The sequence below is a fragment of the Paralichthys olivaceus genome, chromosome 14, assembly GCF_024713975.1.
Source record: "Paralichthys olivaceus isolate ysfri-2021 chromosome 14, ASM2471397v2, whole genome shotgun sequence".
In the NCBI taxonomy this organism is placed as follows: Eukaryota; Metazoa; Chordata; class Actinopteri; order Pleuronectiformes; family Paralichthyidae; genus Paralichthys; species Paralichthys olivaceus.
In genome coordinates, this window is record NC_091106.1 from 17,185,620 (window position 1) to 17,198,010 (window position 12,391).

General features: G+C 40.5%; 1 protein-coding gene and 1 long non-coding RNA gene across 2 annotated transcripts; one reads left to right on the top strand and one right to left on the bottom strand.

Annotated features, from left to right (window-relative positions):
* Positions 1 to 244: 244 nt before the first annotated feature.
* LOC138413660 (uncharacterized) lies at positions 245 to 3,269 on the bottom strand. Its single transcript, XR_011246072.1, has 2 exons — positions 3,137 to 3,269; positions 245 to 1,258 (listed from the first exon to the last, which is right to left on the bottom strand). It is a non-coding gene; the product is annotated as an uncharacterized lncRNA (long non-coding RNA).
* ubac2 (UBA domain containing 2) lies at positions 3,116 to 10,641 on the top strand. Its single transcript, XM_020098262.2, has 10 exons — positions 3,116 to 3,257; positions 4,081 to 4,205; positions 4,646 to 4,765; positions 5,380 to 5,486; positions 6,305 to 6,428; positions 6,556 to 6,603; positions 7,221 to 7,329; positions 8,181 to 8,323; positions 8,472 to 8,618; positions 8,862 to 10,641. The coding sequence occupies exons 1-10, from the start codon at positions 3,227 to 3,229 to the stop codon at positions 8,967 to 8,969; spliced, it is 1,062 nt and encodes a 353-aa protein (XP_019953821.1). The 5' UTR covers positions 3,116 to 3,226; the 3' UTR covers positions 8,970 to 10,641.
* The last annotated feature ends 1,750 nt before the right edge of the window (positions 10,642 to 12,391 follow it).

The window sequence follows — 12,391 nt, forward strand, 5'->3', positions numbered from 1 at the left end:
CACACACATATGGACAAACATCACTCACAATTCACAGAGTGGCATTGTCCTGCTGAGAGATGTGTAATGGAAAAGATAAATGGAGGATAAAGCTAAGGTGACAGGGCCTAGCATGCATGCATGTGTATTTGCATGTGTGTGCGTGCGTGTGCTTGTGTGTCCGCATGTGTGCACCGCACAACAGACCAGCAAACCATCTGCTCATCTCCTCTTAATGAACAAAGCAAACAGCAGGAGTCAAGGCTGTCTCCAAATCTGGAGTCTCTTTATTGGTAAGCACACAAACACACACACACACATGCAAACACACATCTCCGCGCTGTTTAATCTTATTATCTTTGATTGAGAACAGGGGCAAAGCAACCTTTTTAGACCTCACTCCTACATCAGTGACAGAGAAGGTCTGAAACACAATTAGCAAGCTGTTCCTGAGCTCTGCTTTGCACTCACATCTGACCACCGGCAGCCAAATAGACCTAATGGGTGGGAACTAACCAATGGGAACTAACACGCCACTGCATCTGCGGATGATTGGGAAATGCAACACTATTAGACAGCTGTTCGCCATATCTTTTCAAATGTACTTGGACGTAACATAAGCATCGGATCTAATGGCTCAGGAGCAATCAACGCCGGGCTCAAAGGTACACACAGCGTTTGATGTGAATAAAACTGGCAGCCTGTAGTGTAAGACAAAGCAGGGCCTCTGCAAAGGAAGTCTGGACCTTGACAAGATATGACACTGTGTGCATGAGGCCAGAGCACCAGAAGAAAAAGTCATTAATCCAGACTTTGTGCAGTCACATCCTGCTCAAGGCCCCAAAGATAATTAACAGTTAGCACTCTGTCAGAAAGATGATCACATGGCTTGAAGAGGTGAAACATTCCATGTGCTGCTTGTATGCATACATCCAACAAACCCATAAACACATATCACACACTGAGCGAATGGTCATAGATGACAAGCATGAAGGTCAAACATGCTGGTGCTTCAGGGCCTGGAAATGCCCTGTCTGAGGCGTGTGAGGCACGAGCTGCGTGGAGTCCTGGATAAAGAGACTGGCCCCATCATCAGGAGGATCCTCCAGCTCCAACATCCAACTCTGCTGAAACATCTGTGAGCAAGATGCTGAAACCCAGCTGCGGGGGTCAGATCAGTGGTTCCCAGCCTGGGCGTGTTGGTGGTCACCAGGGAGACAAAGTCCGCAGATGGAGATGATCCTGCTCCCATCACTGTGTGGATGCATTTCTGTGGAATCTGTCACGATACATTTTGCAGATTTGCTTAAAATAGTGACTCTCTTACTTGAGTATTACTTTGCGCTTCTACTCCACCACAAAACAGAATAGAACATCGAAACAACAAATAAAGAAGAGTTATTTTATCAATATACTACAACTATTGATAATTCCTTAATTTATTTCTCCTTTTTTAAATTTTTCTGTCATTTTATTTTTAAGAGCACCCTGGTCAAGACATCACACTAAACAGGGTTGCACATGTTCATACTGTTTAAAAGTAAGCACAAAACTATTAAAAATCTAAATGAACAGAATCATGATTTATTAAAAAGTATCCATCAAATATTCCTCACGAGTGCTAAACATCAGGGATCAAACAGGGACAAAATGAATTAGTCAAAACACCTACAGCCAGATGTGCCTGTCTCCAAGTCGTTCGAAATGAGGCTACTTTAAATGCATCCAGTGAGACCAGCTCCCTCAGATTCAGGTGATTCTGGACGCTCCCTCTCCCCCTGCACGTCTCTTTATGTGCTCAGCAGTATGCAAAGTGATTGAAATTAGCCCAACCTTTGCAAGCTGCAACATTAAAGTGATGTACACACTAATTCATCTCTTATTATAATCTCATAATATAAAATACTGTTTTATTTTATTTTATTGAACCAAAATTGAAGATTTTCCACTTCTGGCAGTTTTAAGTTTACTTTTCTGCCAAATCTTTTTCCAAAACTTAAGTGTTGCTAGCTTAACACCTTTTTTTTAACCTTCTTTCAAATTGTGACATCCATTTTTCAACATGTTCACAATTTTCCATGGGAATAATAATAATAATAATAATAATAATAATAATAATAATAATGCATATATAGGGAACTGATATGAGTGTGGGCAATGTAATGCAAATTGACTGAATTCAAGGGAATTGTTGGCCCTTGGTGGAGTGCACTCTACAGATTTTATTTCTTTTAATTTGTTATTTATATCATTAGTTTTCATCTTGGGCTTAAGTTATTCTATCTAGAAAACACATTTGTAGAATTAAGTCAAATTCCACAGTGAATTAAAGACTGGGCAGACTGATTAGGAGGGACAGCTCGGTCCTGGGATACCCCCTTGACCCAGTGGAGGTGCTGGGACAGAGGAGAATGATGGTGAAGCTGTCCTCTCTGATGGACAACCAGTCCATCCCCTTGCAGGATATCATCACAGCTCCTGATTCACCATCAAGTATCTGAAGGTGAGGTACAACCAGCTCTGCTCCCAGTAGAACTACACGCACCCATCACGGACTGTTAACTCAGGTTTAAATCTCTTTACTGTGCAATATTAATTCTGTCTGTGCAATATAATGGTTCAATCCATTCACTGTACATATTCTCACACTGCACATATGTTTCTTGTTTTTACACTGTATATGTTATCTTTATTCCATTCATATTTTGTATATTCATAACACTTAAGTATTGCATGTTACTAATTATTACTCACTGATGCCTCTTATTGACTCTTGCTGCTGAAATATTGCTAATTTCCCCATTGTGGGACTAATAAAGGATTATCTGATCTTAAAATCAGTGAACAGAGGGTGAGAATGTTTTTATAATCCAGCTGCACATGTTTAGAAATGTATTAAATGGATATATTATTGATATTCTACACTCTCTGTTGTTTCTCTGGGACCATGCATGGATGTAAATATGTTCTTCATGGAAGTTTAACAAAAATATGTTTTACATCCACAATACAGAGCAACAGCGCCCTCCTCAGGTCAACTCCGGTGTTATTATAGCAGATTGCGAAGCAGCCTGTTTTGGTTTTGTCGGGCTCCCGTAGAGCGCCTCCTCCCTCCTCCTCCTCCCTCTCTCCCTCCCCTCCCAGCATGGACCCTCACCCTAACTTCACTCCGGTGTTCCGCTGTTAGCGTCGTTCGGTCTCGGTGGTTCCCGGTGTTCGTCTGGACCCTGCGGCTCCTCCACACGCCATGTTCACCACCACCGGCTCCCGGGGCCTGTGTGAGTATCCCCCGCTGCGGAGTTAAGCCCGAGCCGGGGCTGTCGCTGCCCTCTCCCCGCGGCTCCTGTCACTTCCACCCGGTTAGCTCGGCTAACTGGTGCTAGCATGGCGCCCCGTCATTCATTGACTCCAGGCTGCGTTTGTGTGTTTTAGTTTCCGTCAGGTGATTAATAACCCGACATCTGTTGTCCACATCCGCTGCTTCACTCAGAGGAGGTGTTCGTGTTATGAAGAGCTAAATGTTTCATATAGAAATGCTATCGACTGAATGTTAGCTAATTCCTCGCCAGCCAAGTCATCCACCATCAATACTCCTGACTTGCATTTGTTATATTACCATTATAATAAAGTCAAAGCTGGCAGTGTCTCTTCTTTCTTTAGTGGTGGAGGAAGTATTCACATCCTTGACTGAGTACAAACACCACTGCTCTCAAATATGTAAACACAAACAGGAAATTGTACTTGTACGTAGCTTAATAGATTATTATCACTGATGGAAACTATATGAAACACCACATTGATTAGCTAGAGCCACGTGTTTGTTTTGTCCAGTCAAGAATCCACAAAGTATCTTAGATTAAACAATATTTAATCAAATGAAATTAGAGCAGCACCCTTTCACATTCAAATTTGATATTTATATGATCATACAAATCCTTCATTCATTTCCATCACTTGATTCATTAATTCGTGCTCTTTCATTAGTATCTTGAAGTACCAGTCGGTGTGACTTGGACAGAAACAAGTGAAGTACATACATAAGTATTTAAAGGCAGTACTTGAGTATATTAAATACCTTTTCACTCCTGGTGTTGTGTGTAGATATGGCTCCTCTGTCTAAAGGCCTCCTGCTGGTTCTCAATGGGCTGACTGTGATGCTCACCCTGCTGCCTCAGTACCAGGAAATGTTTGTGTACAACATACAGGCTGTCATGCAGCAGCACCAGGTACGTCTTCAGCATCTGTTTTGGACACCAATAATCATAAACCTATATCACTGGCATATTGTTTCATAACTGAAACTGAAAGTTCATTCTTGACCATGGAAATAACGCAATTTTCACTCGAGGTCCACGTGGAGCTTTCAACCGTATCTCATGGTCTGTTTAAGTGAATGAAGTTTGCACATTTGTCATGATGTTGACTGTGTTATCATCCCATGACCAGTGTTACCTCTAATCTGAGGTGCTGATCACCAGAGCGAAACAAGTCTAAAGACTAAAGTTGACTATGTAGGCCACGGAATGCCACCTGAGTTAGATCCATGCTGATGAAGACCATGCAATGCGTTTGAAAGTTCTGAAACCTTTTTTTTTTTATCTCCAATGGTCATAATGTTGTGCATCTATAACATGTGTGTATAATTCTGCTCTCCTTTGTGCTGCAGGTGTGGAGGTTGTTGTGTGGCCGGCTCGTCTGTGTTGACGTGAAGGACTCATTTTGTAGCAGCCTGCTCATTTACAACTTCAGAATCTTTGAGAGGAGGTTTGGCACCAGGAAGTTTGCTGTGAGTACCAAATCTCCTAATTGATGAATGTGAATGTACATGGATACACGGAACACAGTTACCTTCATGAACTAAAGCAATACACTTTTGTAAGAGGATTAAATGTGTAAGCCACAGTCAGAGACAAGTTTCACCTGTGTGGCAACTTCCTCTTTTCAAGAAGATAATACTTGAAGGCCCAGTGTGTAAGATTTAGGTGAAAGGGAACTATTGGCAGAAATTTAATGTAGAATAATCCTCATGATGTTTTCACTAGTTCATTTCATCTAAATTGTATGAATTGTAGTTTTGTTTACCCCAGAAAAGGCCCTTTATATTTAAATACTTTATATTTACATCGAGGGGACCCTCTCTGCGGAGGCCGCCGTGTTTTTTTACATTAGTCCAGACCGTACAAACTAAACACCTTTTGAGTTTTTATGACAATTAAAGGCGACCACAGGTTCTTTTTCATGTTTGGAACTCTATATATCATAAAATTCTACACACTGTAACTTTAACTTCCTCATCTGGCAGAACGCAGTTCTCACTGACTTGCTTCATAAACCATGAAATGGTTGAAATCATGTGTGCAGTTTTCTAACCATCATATGTGTTGCATCTCTCAATTCCAGTCCTTCCTGTTTGGCACGTGGTGTTTGTCTGCGCTGATGGACTTCTTGTTGGTGCAGGCTTTTCAGTTTCTATTTGACTATGAAGTGGAAGAACTGTCCGCAGGACTGTAAGTAGCTTGGACGCTTAAGTAGCCACAAACTACATCCCCACTAATACTTACTTTTCTGTCTTACATCCACACTCGTCCAGAGTTTTCAAGACTCCAGAGACTTCTGGAAAAGCTTCTGACCCTATTTTGGGGTCTGTTTCCTGTTAACACTGGCTGAATGGTCATGTGATGTGCATTTTCATTAGTTTCAGTATGGATTTAGATTATCTCTAAAGCAGTATGAATGTGCTGGAGAACTGTAAAGTAAATAGCGTTTTGTTCTTTTGGCCACTGAGGATCCTCCATAACACAGAATAAACTGCCTTGTATTCAGTTCGGTTTATATTGTACGAAGGAAATATACACATCATGTGTGATATATGTAGAAAATCCTATTTCACCTCCACATATCAGCATGTAAGCCTCAGGCGGTATCCATTTTCTTTATTTCATAATCCCTTCCCTACATCACTATTGGGTATATTGCATGTAAATGGTGGTGGACTGTGATGGTAGGATACTATCAAATGCCACAAAAGCAGCGAAATAAAAAGATTTAATGAAATATTAAGTTATTAATCAGAGGAAGTGATATTATAAAGTAAATACTTCCAAGGGCCCAACACCCTTACCCAACATTATCTTTCCTTGATTTCCTGAAATGCTACTTGTTCCACTGAACATCAGTTTGTTTTATATTTGTGGTGTGTATTAAGCGACATGACACACAATCTGATAATTACAGTGACGAGTTTGAAGTTAAAGTATGAAATGCTCTTTCTTTTGTTCGTCTCTGTGTTGGTCATCTCCATCTTCTTCCTTTTCTCCTCTCACAGGCTTGCTCCAGTCTTCTCTCTGTTTGTGCCTTTCTACCTGTCGATCCCAAAGATGCCAGTCACTCAGGTGCTGGGCCACATTCACATCACCAACAAGACTCTGGTCTACATAGTCGGCTTACAGGTAAGCCCATGTTCTACTGTGAGCAAGTGTGTATTTGTATTGCTTTGTCTTCTTGTGTTGTTTTGAGTTATTGAGAATTTCTCCAGTTGTGATCCTCATGGTTTCTTTCTTGCACTCTCTCCTCCAGCTGTTGACATCCAGCCCATTCATGTGGCTTCTTGCTCTCAGCGGACTGGTGAGTAGCCAAATTCCTCTTGTTGTTTACTAGGTATCTAGGAATTGCCCCAATATTTAAACTGCTCTCGTGTCAGCCAGAGAATTAATGTGCTGGGGGGGCTCTACAGAGATGTAGTGTTGTTTGTTTCTACATGTTGAGGCTAAGAGCTAACACTTCTCATTCAGTCCTGTTATCAGTGTCAGAATAAAAAGATTTTCTCAAAACTAGAGCTGCATTTTTTGTTTAACTAAACAGTTGATAGACACAGAACTTATCAGCATCTTTTCTGATTATCTGTTTATCACTTTGGTCCTTGTCAAATATTTTCTATTTTGCTGTTTGTCTCAGTTTTATATCTTTGTAAGATGGAGATTATTGACTGGTGATATATTGTCGGATATTTGAACATGTCCCATTGGATTTGGAAGTTGTGATGAGCCATTTTTGAATGTATTGACATTTTAAAGAAGAAACACCAGCAGATTGATCGATAATGAAAATATTTGTTCTTTGCAGCCCTTCTTAAATGAGGTCTTAATATATCTGGATATACCAGATTGTGTCCTGCAGCAAATTTCATGCAGTACATCCATTTCCATACTAAATGCAAATTCTTTTGCGAATGTACCTTCCAGATCTCAGGCGGGCTGTTCTACTCCAATATCCTCCGGTTACAAAAGATCCTCTTCGTACCCGCTTGGATGTCTCGTATTGGACGGTATATTTTGGAGCCAGTCTTCTCAAGTGAGTCCAACCTGCAGTTATCACATTCACAAATGCTTTGCAAACCAATGTTGCAGGGCTTGATTCACAGTTGTAGTCTATTTCTCTTTCTAACTGAGGAGTTTTAACATAATAATGTCCACTTTAGGCATTTGAACACTGATTTGCTGAGTCATTTTTAATTCTCTTTTTGTTTTTTCAAGTAACTAATGTTGAAATGAGGATCTGTTTTAAAGATGTTCTCTTCTGGTAAACTTGAGCCAGTTTTCCACTTTGTCTTGTGAAACATTTGTTATACTTACTGAGGCTAATGAGCTAAAGCAGCTCATACTCCCAATGTCCTAGACATCACTTATTAACAAAGAGGAAATTACTTGTCAAAACAAATCAGTTGTGTTCATTGTAAGGAGGGAATTTATGGGTCGGCAATGTCTTAATTGAATAGTGGAATGAAATCATGCAGTATTCGTTCTGGGGATGTGGTTTTTCATGTGAATGCACTCATCACTTTATTCCTACAAAGTAAAACATTAACTTTCTGTCTTTTTAATTTCAAATGTCCTGCATCATCATTGAAAGTCTCAGTTGTGAGAGAGTGTATTTTCCTGTGATTAGTCTGTGCTGAGAATCTGAGACAGTTTTAAGAGTGAGTTGGTTTGGTATTTGCTATGTTTCTATTTGAGATATGATGTATTGTCACAAGCAAAAGATTAATATCTTGAATCCTGGCACTAACTCTGGAGGAATCCTTTTTAAACACACACCTCTCTTTGACGCCCTATTGTGTTAAACAGATCTTTTACACGTTTACGTATTTTTTTGTCTGCTGCTCTATTAATATGTTATTAATGTTTTTACCTTTGGTCTTGCAGGCTCCCAGCCAATCAGCGAGACTCCTCTGGGGATGGGGGCCACTCTGGACATCCAGAGGCAGCAGAGGATGGACATGCTGGACCAGCAGCTACTGCTGGCCCAGTACAATGAGGCCCGGAGGAACACAACACACCAGCCACAGGTACGTCAGCACACACCAACTTGTTACTGCTTGGTATGCACAGCCTGACCTCAGTGAATTTTACAGGATTTGTAGTTGTGTAATATGCACAATCTCTACATGTGTACAAATACTTGATCAAGCTTCCTTGGTGTCTGTGTGTGTGCAGGCTGGGTTGTTACAGTGGACCAGGTTGTTTCCCTCATTGAGACACAGAGGACAGAACAGACCCCCAATGCAGCCCCACCCTCAGGCCCAGACACACCCGTCAACCCAGCCGCCACTGTTGGACAACTCGCCTGTCGCAGAGGATCAGGTGGGTGTTTGTCTGTGTGTGTCTGTATCTCTTTACCTTGATAACAATAGGTAGAACACAGTTACTTACTGTAATGTGTAGATATTATATCATATTGTATGAACTGGATGGGTTTTTAATACACAGACAGATTTCTACCTCTATCACCTTATTTTTACTTTGTGCTGGGAAACCATATGAACCATATTCCCAGGTGATCGGCTGCTCCCGTCTCTCACTTAGTTTTTTTTTTTTGCCTCATAGGTTGCACGATTAGTGGAAATGGGCTTTTCCAGGACTGATGCCCTGGAGGCCCTGAGAGCTTCAAACAACGACATCAACATGGCAACCAACTTTCTCTTGCAGCACTGAGAGCAAGAACGCACTCAATGAGAAAAACAGGTGAATGAGGACAGACTGAGAAAACAGGAAGAGAATCAACCAAAGCAGAGAAGGACAAAACAGAGCAGAGAGAAAATGTCGGACAGAATGAAAGTGAACGAAGAAGAAAAGGAGAGAAGAGAAAATACATTTGTACAGATCATCTGCTGTGTCACTGCCTCCCTCAGGCAGTGTTTGGCTGACCCGACCTGAACTGAGCCTGACAGGCCCATTAATGAAGTGTGAAGCACAAAGTGGGAGACATTTGTGTCATAGCTTTCTGATGGTCATCAGTGTGTGAAACAGGCGTCATAGCTCAAGGCAGAGAAGTTAGACCTCTTGCTCCGAGGGGGATCCCTATGAAACATAAACAGAATCTAAAGTGATGAGAGCTTCTCGTCACAGTCACACCTCAGACACATCAGTCCTCAGTCCAGTGGTGGATATCAAAGGATGCTGAGGCAAACTGAAGTTCCACACACCGTCCACACGGATACAAAGTTATGGCGATGTGAAATAGTTTTGTATAACCCACTGTCATGTACTGCCGTTATATTTTCCAAAATGGCTACTGTGTAACCAGCGTCTGAGTCGCCGATAACCTGTCAGAGATGATACGTGTGACAGAAGATCAAAGACTCACAAGGTTTTTGAGTCAATGATCTGATACGTTTTCGTCATCATCAGGTTTTGAATATATTTTCATCTTTCACTAAGATGATGAGAGTGAAAACAGACCCCTGCTAAAACTTTATGTTCAATTCCATTAGGAGGTGCTGAGGTGATGGTTACAAGTTGATGAATTGAGGTTAAAGAATCCAAAGCAACACATCTGACCATGGTTTTGTCATTCAGTTGTTGTTTCTTTACTTTGGCAGTGTTTCATAGAGGCAGCAGGTCTCAACCCTTTCCTGCTTTTAGCCGTTTTAACAAAGCAAGTCAGTTTGACTGACAGCGACTGCAGCAGCCCGATTTTTTTCAGAGCTCACCGCTTTGGCCCATTTGACCTTTTATTCTTCAAGTACACTGTTGCTGACAGACGGAGGGTGTTAAGCAGGATATGGGTCAGATGGGCTATCTCAGGGTCTCCGAAGTGACCTCCCCTGTTAACGACATTCACATTTACACACACGGGTGCAGGCGTTCAGGTGCAGGTCATGTTTCACACCCTGGATTGTTCCTTTTATCATTTCATGCTTGCTTTCATCTTTCATGCATACACACAAACTCACACACTGCTCAAGGTTTTATTTATTCCGTCTTAGCCGAGTCTTTTCTCTGCCAGCACACGTCTGAAACTTGGTCTTAAACATTTGATGATATTTATTAAGCAATATCATGACAAGAGACATACAGTATATGGAGACTATGCACTGCATAGTTATTACATTGTGTGTATACATGTGGAAATGTTTTGTGCAAGAGAAGTAATACAGCCACTAGGTATTGATGTCAAAAAGCAGATGCTAGTTTTATATTTTGTGCATAATAATATTGATAATATATGACCACTGAGATTAGTCTGTCATTTGTGTGTATGTATATTTGAGAGTGAAATAATAGTTTATGGATGTGATGAGGGAGTTGTTGCATGGACAACTTTCTGATGAAATGTAAAGAATTATATTTGATCTGTGGAATAAATCGACTTGATGACTAATTATTTACTTTGCGTAGGACTTATTTATTAAGAAAATAATTATCTATTTGTGAATACTGTTTATTACGGTTGCCTAATGTGTCACCCACGTCCCCAAAATCTATTATTCAAAGTAACATTCTAATAGCTTTAATGCAATGTCATATCATCTCCTGTTCTTTTTCCAGCATTTAGCTCTGAACTCTAAAGCAGCTTCCTTTGTTTGAAGGGTTTATTATGGGATTTCCTTTTGAGCGTTCTGTTATCACTCACCTGAGATCAGTTAGATTTTTCTGGCAGAAACTGGTATCTATAAAAAAAGGAAATTGGTTTTGTTTGTGCATTAGTCTGTAGTCTGTCTTTTCTCACCGTCTGTCTCACTTGTCTGAGATTCATCTCTCCTTTTTCTTTAGGCTTTTGAAAAGAATTCCTGCATGCATTCATACAAGCGTGTACCTGTGCTGCTTTTTTGACCTTTTTGTGATTAGGAAAAAATTATGTATTCCAAACAAATCTCGGCCAGATGGAATTTTGTGATTCCTCAAAGAGAAAAAGGAAATGTGCATCCATAAAGTTATATTATAAAGCTTCCAAAATAAGTGAGGTGGACATCATGCACAATCATTTTAACTCTACACTCCGAGGGCAGATCCAAGGATTTGGTCCAATTTCTTCATTATTATTCTCAATGAATCATTTTATAAATCTTGATGAAAATATACATAACACTGTATGTTTGTTTCAGGAAAATGCAGTTGACATTAAAATAATAATAAAATAATATTAACCACAATTCTTTCTGGTTATTTAAAGGTTTGAATAATTCTCTACAACACCATCACTTAAAATGAGGCAAACCCAAATTTAAGTGCAACCACTCTGCAATGAATTTGAGTTTGTTTTTTAAACATGACCATGAACAGCCTGAAAAATGTCTGCCTGATGATGTCAGGTTTCCTTTCGACACTAGATGGAGACATTGACCCAGATCCATTGTTGTTATTGCCAGTGAAGCCCTTTGCCTCTGCCACACCCACCCTGCTCTGATTATTCCAGGGAGCAGACAGCTCCAGCATCATCTTGCTCCAGGGTGGCTGAATATCAATGTAGGGAAAAATATGCACATCCTCAAGTCAAAGGATTCACAACCATGTGATTTGCCAACTATTCCCTGAAACACAAAAGGACGAAATGACACCCTGAGCTTCAATCTATCTTTCACTTGACATCTCATCTGAACTCCCACAGACACTGAAGAAATATTCTCTCTTTGCTAAGAGGTCTATGGAGAACACGGTGAACGATTCCATTCACTCTGCAGCTGACGTCGAATCCAGTCAAGCGATGCAACTTTTAATGGCTGCTGAATGGAAAAGCAGCTTAAACCCTCGTGATTAATATCTGTGTGTCTTTGTGTTTCAGTGTTTAATTAAAGACAACGATTAAAGACAAAAAAAAACTCACTGACAACCAACCTCATTTGGGAGACTCTTTTGTGAAGCGCCTGCTTAATGTGCAGAGTTAATCACGCCTCATTTGGGGGCAATGATTGTGATGTTATGAGCTTTGGAGGGGTATTAGTGTTATGTATTTCAAAATGTAGGCATACAGTGTATATATATATACATCAATGGGTCGTGAAAACCATTTAGATTTTATGTGCGAGTTAGAATGTCTTTCTGTTCAAAGCGCTGTGTACAAATTTCACTGCATGAAAAAGAATGATGATGTAGGATCTGGGGATTTCTCCTGGTCTGGTAAGGAAACCATTATT

What these genes read in the sequence shown, in the direction of transcription:
- ubac2 (XM_020098262.2), top strand. Translation starts at nt 3,227, where the DNA reads ATGTTCACCACCACCGGCTCCCGGGGCCTGT. An exon ending in GAAGAACTGTCCGCAGGACT is followed by an intron (nt 5,487 to 6,304) that starts GTAAGTAGCTTG and finishes CTCCTCTCACAG; the next exon opens with GCTTGCTCCAGTCTTCTCTC. An exon ending in TTCTTGCTCTCAGCGGACTG is followed by an intron (nt 6,604 to 7,220) that starts GTGAGTAGCCAA and finishes TGTACCTTCCAG; the next exon opens with ATCTCAGGCGGGCTGTTCTA.